The following is a 13,666-nucleotide window of genomic DNA, read 5'->3' as shown; positions in this document are numbered from 1 at the left end:
GCATGGCCTGACATGCAGAGCCAATAGCAACATAGATGCAAACTTTTCCCCATATGAGTCAATATAAAAAGGCAAAGAGGATTTTTATTATTTAAGATGCATTCAAAAATGACAAGCTGATATAGTAAACTAATATCATTCTGCATGAACAAGTGCAAATAAAACAATTAAAACAATTGCATAGTTGACTATATAGAGCTTCATGGAAAAAGCATTATTGTTACAAAGAATAAACAAGATGTGTTGCAAATACCCAAGGACTGTACTTCAGTCAGAACTCTAATATCTTCACCAGTGCATTTGTGTGAAACATGGTATATTCACTGGCTTTCACAAACACTGTACTACAGTTTATTAACTTGCAGTTCAATATTTTTGTTTCCTTCCCCCTCTCTGTTTTGCTGAAACAATCACCTAGAAAATGTCTACATGCCATTGTCATTTTATGCTCTATGTTCTCAAGTGTGCAAGTTGAGTGCAGGCACAGAAAGATGCACTAACCTGGACATAGATGTACATACTGCACATGCCTGGATATAACTCATTATCTTGCACATACACATACTTGCGCATATATCATATTACCTGCATGGAGATTGTGATGATGTTAGGACACCATGAAATATCACCTTGACTGTTGTAACACCTCATACCTCAAAGAGACCTTCAAAGGGATAGAGTACGACTTCTACTTAGTCTTATAGGAATGCTGCTGTCAATGACGTTCCTTTCTAGGTCCAGACGTTTGTAATCTAAGAGGATGAAGGAACATTGTAAAGGTACCTGTAAAAGAGAAAAGCCAGCATCAGATCATGCGAACTGATCATTGATTATATGTGGAACAACTGTACTCACACATCTAATAACAAAATGGCCATAATATTGATGTTTATTTTGTTTGTGTTTAGATCACTCTATGTTGATCTCTTGGGCACCTTACACATTGAACTTCCGTGTTGGATGTTACTTGGATGTTGCTGTTCTTTTTTCTGCATCATGATTCCTGGTGGCAAACATGTGTTCCATTAGAGGGATCACCATCAGAAAAAAAAAATTATAATTGTTTTTATGTCATTAACATCAACTTTAATATTAGACTCGGGTGAAATTCGTGTGGAACTGGGGGTACTAAATATGTATTAATGGTGCCAGTGGGGCTGGGTACAGCCATTGCCATGTTGTGCCAGTAATTCCATTGCTTGGGAGGATACACAGGAGAAACTTGGTGTCAAAGTCTGCTGAAAAATCAAGGATTGACAGCAGCCTGGCTGATATAGCAGCATGCAGCTTCTCAGTAACAGATACAAGTGTAATTCATACAGTAAGACTGACAACTTACTGTAAAAAGAATGTTCAAGAATTTTAGAGAGAAAGGACTGAAGTGATACTGGTTGGTAGTTGCAGATAGCTAAGGTGTCAAGTGAGACCTTCTACAGGGTGTGATCCTTGTTGCTTTGAAGGCCCTTGGTACTTGACCAGATGACAAGGAATCAATCATGATGGAATGAACAAGTCTTGTGAGACGGACTGGAGCAGCATGGAAGGGATAGGATGAAAAGGCAGGCGGAAGGGTTACTGGATCAGAAAGGTTGTTAGATTTGTTCTGACAAACATAATAAGGCAATAGAAGGGGTGACAGATGCTGCAATTTAAAAAACTATTAAGAGGAAAGCATTGACAGATTTTAGTAATCTTTTCTTCAGAAAAGGTGAAAAACCATCAGCTGTGAGGGAGGATGCTGAAGGAGAAGAGGGAGGGGTGTGAAGAGGGCGAAAGACATTATGGAGTTTGTGTGGGCAGATATTGTGCCTTTCCTTGTAGCATCAGTCAAAGGAGAAATTTACTAGATGAATGTGATAGGAAATGAGAATGGTGTCAATTTTGGATTGCCTCCACTTTGTTTTAGCTGCTTTTAATTCTCTCCAGTTGCTACATAGGATGTCTGATAACCAAGAAGCTGCATGAGAAGACTTTCTTGGTCTGGGAGAGGAGCAGAGGACAGTGGATAATGAAAGAGAAGAATGTATTGGTAGCATATTCTAGTGCTAGAGAAAAAAGGACTCGGGGTGTGCTAGGGATGTGACAATGGTGGAAGCTAGGGTGGATGAAGAGATGGAATGGAGGTTAAGGCGGGTAGGAGAGAGGTATGAGAAGTGTATCATTGGTGGAGAATTATTGGCTGGGGATAGGGGTTGAGGAGTGGATTATTGGTGTGGTGGAGGTTGAGGTGGGTGGGAAAGAGGAATGGATTATTGGAGGAGGATGTGGGGGTGGGATTTGAGGACTGGATTATTGTTGTGTACCTAAGTAATTAGCCAGGCTGATAGTGACTGAGACCCATAGAGCCTGTCAGGAAGTTTGTCCTCAGGTCCTTTACCCAAAGCTCTGTCTCACTGAATTTTGAAGAGAATAGGAGTGGTCAAGCAGAGTTAGGTTAAATTAGAGAATAGGAGTGACTAAACAGGGTTAGGATTAAGTTAGAGAATAGGAGTGATTAAGCAGGGTTAGGGTTAAATTAGAGAATAAGAGTGATTAAGCAGGAGGGCTGTGTGACTAGCGCAGATGCAGGAGATGAGGTTTTAATTTTATAGATTTTCCACAGTGCATCTGCCTTCATGTTCTTTGTGATAGGTGACCCGAGATGGGTAAAGCAAGTCATAAGTAGACCCAGTTGTAATGAGAAATCAATAAGCATTGGGCAGTCCAGTTGTATTTCAAGTAATGGTGCTATGTACAATAAAATGATGTTTATCATCCTCTATCCAATGCCTCCACTCTTCACAGGGCAGGATCTCTGTTCCTGCCACTGTAATTCCTTTCAGCCAGATTGTCAGGTTGTGGTAGTTGTTGAGGTCGTCTCCATCTTCAGTTCTGTTAGGAGAAGGGGCGGCACCCTGCAGTTGTTCTGATTTGTCAGTTTGATTTTGTTCAGCCTGATGGTATGCTGGGCTGCCTCTGTCCTTCCCGGCTCCTCATTGAACAAACTTTCTGTAAGATCCTGTTTTAACTTGCAACACTGTTTTGGTTTAAGTGACAGAGTCGCAGATCTGCTCTCACCTCTTGTCTCTGGAAAGTATTGCCCATTTACTTATTTTTCATCTTCCACTACTGAAATCCACAACTGTTCCAATTCAGTTACATTTGGTTCTCACCATCATCTCAGCATGTTGATGTGAAACCTTTGTAACCTTCTTTCTGTCTGGGATCAACAATTGGTACGTTGTTTGCCCTGTGCATCCTTTGAGTTTGTATGGTCCCTTCCATTTATCCAGCAGGCTTGTTTCTGATGTTTGCATCAGTATGAGTGCTTTTGCTCATACCACCACACCATCACATCACCACACCATTACACCACCACACCATCAAACCACCACATCATCACGCTATTACACCATCGTACCATCATGTCATTACACCATGACACCATGACACCATCACTTGATGAGTGAGGATTTCGTTTGGAGTTCCAATCAACTGTTTCAATGTGTTCACAACTTGCTGGGTTTTTATTTTCTTTAATGGGAAAGACTCATTGCTCTTATTTCTATCTTTCTCTTTTAGATTTTCAGCCTCTGGATTCCTCTGCATATCAAAATATCACAATTTGTTCAGCATCCGCCTGTGTACAGCTCTATTTTATGCTGATACTCTGCTGTTGTGTGACAACCATTACTTCCACTTTACATGCTTCACCGTTTAGCAGGTCTATCAGCACCAGAATGTTTCTCCATAGTATTACTGGATATGGTGCTTTGTCAAGGACACCTACATTCAGATCGTATGTTTGGCCTTGTATCTCTGTCTGTAGTTCCAACGTTTGGAATGTCTACTTGTCTCCATGGATACATCTTACTTTTAACTTGTGTGTTTGACTTGACTGTTGACTCGGCAGGCACGTCTTTGTGACCAGCGGCCGACTTACTGCAGTAACCTGGAGAGCTTTATACTAACGTCTCCTGACTTTCATCATGATCAGAGATTCTTTATTTCAATTTTCTCCATTGTATTATCTGGTATATAGTGCATTTGATTCTCACACTGTCTGGTGCTCAGACAATTTTTGCTTTGATGGGTTAACTGTCCACACTTAAAAGACCTGAACTGCGAGTCTTCAGCTTTCCTTCTCTTATTTCCATGTGCTGCTCTCCTGTTCATATCTTTTTTTTTTGCCAGCGACTTTATTTGGCACTGCTTCTTTCACCTCCGAATGGACTCCTATCTCAGCTTCCTCCCCCTTACTGTTTCTTGATGTTATTCAGCTATCTCTGCAGTCACCAAATTGGTATTCTCCTGACTGTCTAGGAGAGACAAACACTTCTGCTAGCTCCACAGCCTTTTCTGTCCTTAGAGAATATAGATTAACCACTTTTACATATTGCTTGACGATGACTGTGCTGCCGATCTTCTCTTTTGTTCTGGTCTTGTGGTACATCCATTTCTCATCCTTTCAGCCATGTTGTTACTCCTGTGGTGACTCACCCTCACAGACTGCTCTGCTTTGAAATTGTTGTCAGTATGTCTCTTTATTAATTTTATTAAGATTAATAATTATTTATTTTTTAATATTATTAATAAGTTATTTCTTGAGGATTGCTGCTTTCACCTCCTTGTATTCTCCTGCTTCTTCATCACTCATAGCTACATAAGCCACTCTTGCCTTGCCATCCAGGGCTGGTATTAAATGCAGTGTCCACCGCTCTTTTACCATCTCCCTACTCGAGCAATTCGCTCAAACATTGAAAACCATCAGTCATCACTGTGTTGGCTTGACAGTATCTTTGGAGATGCTGTTAAAAATAGACAAATCCTAGAAACTGTTCCTAGAAATATTCAAAACCATGGAACACTTTACCTCTCTCTGTCTCTGCTCCTCCTTCAAATCTCAACTTAAAACACAACTCTTTTCATAACCTCTTTTCTTATCCATATTTGTTAATTATTGTGTTGTTTATGTCAATTTGTGTCAATTTTATTTATTTATTATTTTTTCACTGTTATTGTAAAGTGACCTTGTGTCTGTGAATGGTGCTATATAAATGGAACTTATTATTATATTATTATTATTAGTTGTTTTGGTGGCTTGTCAGTTCAGGCTTTTGCTTCTTTCTTCCCTTCTCTGGGTTCCTTCCACACTCAGGACAAGATGGAGAAGAGTTAGGGTTAGGGTTAGGATTAGGATTAGAGTTAGGATTAGGGTTAGGGTTAGGGTTAGGGTTAATTGAAAGTACTGGTGAAAGTGGATTTTTTGGCTTTCATACACAGTCTGTCATCTATATGCTCACCTGACATTTTATTGGAGGCACTTAGCAACACCTTGTTGGTGTAGAGTGTAGAGTCTGTTCCCATGCAGTTTATTCTCTATCCCTTCTTATACTGGGTGGCAAACTAGCAAATTACTAAAGTTGCTTTTTATTTTTTATAATAAAGTTATAACAATAGTAAGTCAAATGAATAATTAAATGTGCAACTGATGAATCTGTAACAGGGTGAAATAAGTCAAGACATGACACCACCCTTTGTGGGGGAATTTTTTAAATAAACATTTTCCTTGCTTCCCAAAATGGATGGCTGGTTAGCTGAGGTCTGGGCTTGGGCAGTCTATAGTTAGCCAGGCTGTAGTTAGAGAGAGAGGAACAGAGGTCTGCTCCAGAACACACAGCAACAGCAGTAGAGGTTTCTGTCTCTTTGTATAAACAGCTCCCAAGAGGAAGAGTAGCTCAATCTCCCAGACCACTCCAGCAGACTAAAGGCCTTGTGCTTACTGACTTCTCAATGCTGGGGTATGTAAATATTTGTAATGTCCTCTGCTTAAGAGCAGGTATTTCATCCTCTCATATAAACCAAAGCTATTATCATGATTATTCTATTCAGCTGAGGGCTTTTGCTCTGCTGTTGTTGGTGGAAGTTGAAATTGAGACGGTAATTTTGTTAAGAGCGTCCTCCAGTGCTCAAATAATGTTTATATATGAGCATGAAAATGTAACATTATATATCATCAAAATGAAAATGTATAATTTGATGCAAATAGCATTGATATTTATGAAAGTAGTAAGAAAGTTATTTAAACAAATATTTAAGATAACATTTAAAATGTTAGAATGTTTAGTGGTGAATTTAAAGTGTTTATTGTGCATTGATAAACTGGGTGGAAACAGAATTTTATTTGATTAAACACCCAATTTTAAAATGTGTGTGCTACATGGTTTGAAATATATGGCCATAATGAATATGGAAACAACATTCAAAAACACTTTTCAGAGAGGACTTTTCAAGCAATAGCTTTTCGTTAATCTTACAATATAAAAACACTGGCAAAATATTACAAAGTATCTCTTTAATGAGACCATACAAAGTGAAAATAAGTTGTTTGTTTTACTGGGTAGGAGCTTAGACTGTATCACAGTTTGATGGTTTCATTTCCCGAATGCACCAACCATCACTGCCATTATGATAAATTTACCTTTTTTACTTAATGGAAGCATATCAGTGCTTTTCGTCTCAGTTGGGTGGATGTTTGTTTTTTAAATTTGGCTACACAAATGAGTGTTGGTTGAGGCTGAGGGGACATAGAGCTGCAGCTCCTGATATAAATGATGCAATTAAGAGACAGCAACCTTTCCCACTCTCCTTTTAGCTGGGTTTTACCACTGATTAGCTGCCACTGCCACTGTGTGGGTGGGAAGCACCCTCATTGTGGACATGATGCGACCTAGTGGTTACCTTGCTGGTTATTCACTTTGTGCTTCTGACCTGTATGTGTTGGCTGACCCTGCACACTGCCGCCACTGTCTGGTCCATCACTGAGGGTGGCACTCAGAAGGTAATTGGCCACCACTTGTACCAAACATCATCAGTGTTTGCTTCCTTACCATGGTGTTATATTGTTTATCCTTCTTTCTACATCCAACACATATTTATCTGATTTTTACTTTAAAATAAGAATCCTTTCTTATTTCAGTTAATTCTTTATTGCAATGACATTCTTTATTCTTTCTTGCTAGTTGTATTGTTTCTGAATTTTAACTGATAATCATGTCTTATGTAATACTATGGAATTCAGTGTAGTCTTACAAGCATCATCATAAGAGAATCGGTGGACGTATGTAGTTAGAGTAGGTGAAAGCGTCTGTATCCAGGGGAAGCTTGAATATTAGTTGGATGTCATTAACAGTGAAGATTCTTTTAATCCAATCCATGCTGTTGAGCACTAACAATGTTATCTGTTAACTTGTTAAGCTCAACATTCATGCGTGTTTTTTTACTAGGACATAAGTAATATATCTAGAAAGACTTTTATAACTGTCTGCTATGTTATCTTATTTGAATTTAGACTCACATTAACAATTCTAAGGCACAGTATTTCTAACATTTATTTGACACTTTTGTACAAAGCAATTTACAGTTATGACTGAGTACAACTTGAGCAATTGAGGATTAATGGTTATGCTCAGGGCACAACAGTGGCAACTGTGAGGCTTGAACCAGTAACCTTCTGATTACCAGTCAAGTACCTGAACCACTGAGCTTTTAAATAATGATTTTGGCATTCTGAAAGAATAGCTAAAAACTAAAATATTTCACCTTGCTGTTTGTCAATGCAAGCATTAGTCTATGGGTCACTCACTGAAAGCAACTAAAAACCTTATTGAAACTCTACCAGTTTCTAATGTTCTAGTTTCCTAAAGTCTCTTTGCCTATATGGCCATGTATTCAATATCCCACCGTACACTGAATGGGCAGGGAGGGTAGATGTTGCTTAGTGATTAGCATAAATTTATCTTATTGGCTCTTCTGCTCTATGGATCACCTCTGCCTTTCTTTAATGGCATTTCAGTTCCTGTAATGTCAATTCCTGTCCCCCCTTAAACCCTATTTACTAGGTCTTAATATTACTTGGCAATCTTTTCTTTAAAGCTGCTTAAATACATCTCCCATATTTAGCATTTTTCCACCAACATGACAATTGTGCTAAAATCTTGCAAGAAAAAAAACATTCTTGGCCTGCAAAATTGGTCCCATAAACCTGTTGGTCTGGAAACACTGTGACGCAACTGGTCAAAAGGGCAAAGCCTTGCCATCACTCTTGAAGTTCATAAGAGTGAAAAGTGTGTTTAATTTTTTAATTGTAGGTTTAATCAATAAGCAAATACAACAGACTATTTTATCTTATTGTTGACCCCACATACTTATCGATTTGCAGATTCTAAAAGCTTGTTTCATTTTTTTGTTGACTAGGCTGTAGATCAGCTGTTGCTCCAGAGTTCATGCTGCCACTATGGCCCTGACCGCACCACTTGACTGTACTTGTTGTTAGGGCTGTTTGGCTTGCATAAGTAATTGGGTTTTTTTTACATTACAACAGAGAATTCTAATGAATGCGGTTTAATTGTGTGTCCATCCAATCAGGATGCATGCCATTCAAGTGGACTCTGTGCAGCGTTGGATGGAGGATCTGCGACACATGACAGAGGTGGAGTGCATGTGTGTTCTGCAGTCGAAGCCCATTGGTGTGGATGAGGACTGCCCGGGTGAACTCATTGTATCCGGGTTGGGTGCCACTGGTGACCATGTGACTCGGGACAATCTGCAAACACTCCTGAAGAGGGCACTGGTGGTCAGCACTGAACTGGGGAAAATGTTCCACCGGCTGGAGAAGGGTCGCTGGCTGCGAGTGCATGGCACAGCTGTCAGGGCCAACTGCCACGTCCGCTCACTAGTGCACGAGTATAGCTGTGCCAGGGGCACACCTGCACACATGCAGAAGGTGAGATGAGATTTACCACAACAGAAACGCCACTGTACAACAGCAGAACCTCCATTTTACCACAACACAACTTTACAACAGCCAAAACACTAGACAATGATGAATGTTTTAGCCTGCCTATTTACATTTACTGCATTTATCAGATCTTGTTTGTCAGATCTTATCCTGAATGACTTGCAGTTTTTTCAGTAAGGCAGTATTTCAGCTGCCTGGGAATCATATCCGTGACCTTTGACCTTGTGAAGATAACTGTGAAGATATGAAGATAACTGATATCTGTAATATCTCTGATAACTCTTTTGTGCTGCAGTATGAGACAGCCCTGCTGGAGAAGTGCATGGAACTCACTGTTATTACTGAGAGGTAAGAAACTCTTCTGCACTATAGTAACTATATTCATAATGCTCCATCTTCTTTGGTATTGGAGATCACAAAAAATCTAAGAGGTCTTGTAAACTAAAAAGTGTATTAGGAAAACACCGAAGATCATATCCAAAAAAACCAAAAAAACAAACAAACCAAACAACAAAAACTCTATCATCATGATATGTGCTATGATGTATGTGCTAATGATCATATATCCTAATGGGAATGTCTCTACATGCTACACATGTATCTCATGTATGTCTCCACATGCTACACATTTTCTACAGGTGCCTTCACGCTGATGATGAGTATTTCCTGAAGTCCATGAAGGAGGCCATTCATGAGATCCTCACAGATGTCAGTGATTCCTTCAGCCAAATGATTGACATGGCGCTAGCCAATGAAATACAAGTAAGGACATGGTACTGAGACCTTTAACCCTTCGAGCCCAGGATGAGAATGATGAGGACAGGAACATGTTGGCCACTGAATGTGATGCAGGACCATGTTTTAATGCAATTTGTCAGTTAGAGGAACTGAAGTGCATTTAGATCTACGTTATATAGTAAGGTAGCACAACAAATACTAAATCATCACATCATAGTAAAGTCCACTAAACTCTACTGACTGTGCTTTTAATTACTTCAACATGGTCCCCCTTTTCAGTCACTTACCTTCCTTTGCCTTACTATTATACAAATGGTATTTCAGCTTATAATGATTATAAATATTTGAACTTTTGTTCAAACAGATCCTGATCAGGCAGCTTGAGGAATCAGACAACCTGTTCACTATTGAGAATGCCATCAGTAACTTGCTTTCCCTCACTCAGGATGGTCCACAGCTCTGCAGTATCATTGCCAAGGTAAGCCAATGGTGTGCTTCATGACCAACATAATTACACTCTATTACACTTGCACAGCCCAGTTAAATCATATTATATCTCATCACCAGTACTATAGAGTCTGTATCTAATGTAAAAACTACTGTACCGAACTGCTGTACTGTTTATCACATATTATTTTTCTATCATTTGTATATAAAATGAACATTCTGGCATAATAAAGTATTATTAAAAGTTATTTTTATCTAATTCCCAGGATGAAAAATAAAAGTCAGTGCATAGTTTGGCAGGCTGAGGGTTTGAGTTAGGGAAGTACCTGGGAAACTGGTGTTCTGTTACTTATCCACACTCATCCACACTCCTGGTTGTCTGTCGTTTGTTAGCATTTAATATATACTTTTAATTGACCACACAGGAGTTTCAATATTACATTGTGTAATCTAAGAGCACAAAAATAATTCTTCTACATTCAGAGACCCATTTAGAGTCAACTGCAGCTCAGCAGATTCTCTGAAAATAATGTTTACTGGTTGAAATGGAATGGAAGCCCATTTACTATAGAGTGCAGAGGCAGCCGCTGTTGTGTGTGTGATGGAGGAGTTCAGGCACAAAGGCAGGAGCAGCGATTTCCCTCTGTATGAGGGTTACAGACATGCTTAGGTGGCTTCAATCTCAGATATTCCATATGGAGCTGTTATAGCCTGGATGTGGCCTCACCATTATGACAGCCATGTCACCCACATAATTAAGCTTGTTGATATAATGGTAGTTATTACATGTGATTGTCTTACAGGTAATTTTTTGCTGTCCACATAGTGGCTGATTGAATTTGATCACACAGAGGCATTTCAAAAGCAAAACATATAGGTTTTCCTTCTGTAGCTCTGCGGCAATTTGACAAGAAAAACAATTTATGAACCTTAGTAGAACTGTTGGATGCCCCCCCACACACACACACACAGAGAGAGAGAGAGAGAGAGAGAGAGAGAGAGAGAGAGAGACAGACAGACAGACAGACAGACAGACAGACAGACACCCACACATACAGTGATGGAAAAAGAGAGTGTATGTGTTTAAGTATTTGTCATTTGTGCATTGGGATATATTCTTCTACATGTGTAATGTTCAATTTGATACAAGTGCACCTAGATTATTAGATTATTATCTTGTTCCTTTATCTTTCCTGATTTATTATGTTTCTTCAATCTAAATTTGCAAAACAAACATAATAAATCAGGATAGATAAAGGAACAAGCTAATAATCTAGGTGCACTTGTATCAAATTGAACATTATACATGTAGAAGAATATATCCCAATGCACAAATGACAAATACTTAAACTCATACACTCTCTTTTTCCATCACTGTATGTGTGGGTGTTTCTCTCTCTCTCTCTCTCTCTCTCTCTCTCTCTCTCTCTCTCTCTCTCTTTCTCTCTGTCTGTCTGTCTGTCTGTCTGTCTGAGTTGTTTTATCAAAGTTATGAGGTATTTTGTTCATTTAACAAATGATCAAGCAGAGGACAAATGCAATCATTTGTTAGAAGAAAACCAACATGTATTGTCAATTTTCTAAGCATGATTTCCAAAATCATGCTAAAGATTATTTAATCTTTATTTATTTAGAGCTTTAAAAGTTAATAAATGCAGCACACAAAAACAAATTAAAAATTCTGTGTTGCATGTGGTTAGACATCAAAAACCCAATTAGCTAAATAAGAGAAATTTAGATCAATCACACATACACACATTCAATGAATGGACTGCAGTCTGATTGGAAGAACAATAACATCTTTGTGCTGGTTAAATATGCTCAAATAATGCTCCAATAATGCAGATTTGAAAATGTATTATTATACTGCTAAAAAATTGTAATACAAGTTAAAATGTTAATTTTTAAGAAGATGCTTAATACATTTTTTTTAAATCTGAATTTCTATCATCTTTTAATCATTGTTAAATAGAAAGCATTAGTGTCCATGTTGTCGCTTTCTCTCTCTCTCTCTCTCTCTCTCTCTCTCTCTCTCACACACACACACACACACACACACATATATATATATATATATATATATATATATATATATAAACAAAAACAAAAAACAACCAACAGGATCAGATATTAAACGTGTGGTCGGAAAAAAATCTTGAATGATCGTGATCGGTGATCACTTAAACGCAAGGTGAAATCAAATCATAGAAAAACAACAGTAGAACTCAGGGATACATTTAATAGTGAAAGTAAGAGCACTTCCACACGCACAATGTGAAGGGAACTCAAGGGATTGGGACTAAACAGCTGTGTAGCCTTAAGAAAACCACCTGTCAGTGAGGCTAACCGGAAAAAAATGGCTTCAATTTGCTAGGGAGCATAAAGATTGGACTCTGGAGCAAAGGAAGAAGGTCATGTGGTCTGATGAGTCCAGATTTACCTTGTTCCAGAGTGATTGGCACATCAGGGTAAGAAGAGAGCCAGCTGAAGTGATGCACCCATCATGCCTAGTGCCTACCGTACAAACCTGTGGGGGCAGTGCTATGATCTGGGGTTGCTGCAGTTGGTCAGCTCAAGGTTCAGCAATGTTATGTGCCCAAGAAATGAGGTCAGCTGACTACCTGAATATACTGAATAACTAGATTATTCCATCAATAGATTTTTTCTTCCCTTATGGCACGGGCATATTGCAAGATGACAATGCCAGGATTCATCGAGCTCAAATTCATCAGGGAGCATGAGACATCATTTTCACACATGGATTGGCTACCACAGAGTCCAGACCTGAACCCAATTGATAATCTTTGGGATGTGCTGGAGAAGATTTTGCACAGTGGTCCAAATCTCCCATCATCAAGATCTTGGGGAAAAATTAATGCAACTTTGGATAGAAATAAATGTATTTAATAACTAAATAAAATTATGTTTAAAATATAAAAATAATATAAAATATTATTTAAAACTAAATTATTTTTAACATTTTTTTTCATACTTGGATGTTTAATATCTGATCCTAAGTTGGTTGTTTCTTGTTTTTGTTTGTTTCTTGTTTCTAAGTTGGTTTCTTTTTCAAATTTACCCCCTTAATTTCTGCTTTTGCTGTTTGAATACATAGGAAGGTGGTGTGGTGGCCTTGTTAAAGATCTGTAGGCAGGACTGTTTCAGCTGTCTCTATGCCCAGGCCCTGAGGACCGTGGCCTCTATCTGCTGTGTAGAGGAAGGCATCAACCAGCTGGAAAAGGTATGGTGTCACCAACCACTCAGTTCAACAAGAGAAATGTTCTCTTGAATGAGGTACTGTATTCAAAGCAACTTACAATTATGAGTGAGTACAACTTGAGCAATTAAAGGTTAAGGGCCTTGCTCAGGGGCCCAACCCCAGAAACTTGGCAGCAGTGGGGTTTGAACCAGCAACTTTCTGATAACAACGCAAGTACTTTAACCAATGCCCACAGAGCACATTTGTGCACCTTGTATTTTGAAAATCTGTGTAAGTGAGAAGCAACACTTGAGCACATCAAGTTGGATGATCATGAATAACCAAGTGGCCCTGTGTAACAATTTCAGTACAGAAGGTGCTGCATTCTCTTAGATTCACATATATATAATCCAGAACCAATTTTTCTTTCTGTCATAAAAGGAAAAAAAAAACAACTTTATGATTAATTCTTAATTTTTAGTAACCACATCAATGTGTATCCT

The 13,666-nt window shown here is 38.6% G+C and overlaps 1 protein-coding gene across 4 annotated transcripts in view; it reads left to right on the top strand.

Annotated features, from left to right (window-relative positions):
- The window catches only part of LOC113588764 (INSC spindle orientation adaptor protein), a 34,431-nt gene that overhangs the window by 14,967 nt on the left and 5,798 nt on the right, over positions 1-13,666 (top strand). For 3 of the 4 annotated variants that reach the window (XM_035532240.1, XM_027028105.2, XM_027028107.2), the window contains exons 3-7: positions 8,407-8,764; positions 9,075-9,127; positions 9,418-9,541; positions 9,882-9,995; positions 13,080-13,205. In XM_035532240.1, coding sequence (XP_035388133.1) covers positions 8,407-8,764; positions 9,075-9,127; positions 9,418-9,541; positions 9,882-9,995; positions 13,080-13,205 — 775 coding nt within the window. Of the gene's footprint in view, positions 1-5,680; positions 5,781-6,817; positions 6,821-8,406; positions 8,765-9,074; positions 9,128-9,417; positions 9,542-9,881; positions 9,996-13,079; positions 13,206-13,666 lie in introns of those variants that run through there. The other variant, XM_027028106.2, reaches the window with a different exon arrangement.

This window comes from Electrophorus electricus, chromosome 12 (assembly GCF_013358815.1).
Source record: "Electrophorus electricus isolate fEleEle1 chromosome 12, fEleEle1.pri, whole genome shotgun sequence".
Lineage (NCBI taxonomy): Eukaryota > Metazoa > Chordata > Actinopteri > Gymnotiformes > Gymnotidae > Electrophorus > Electrophorus electricus.
Note: the sequence above shows the minus strand (reverse complement) of the source record. Positions and strands in the feature narration are given on the sequence as shown.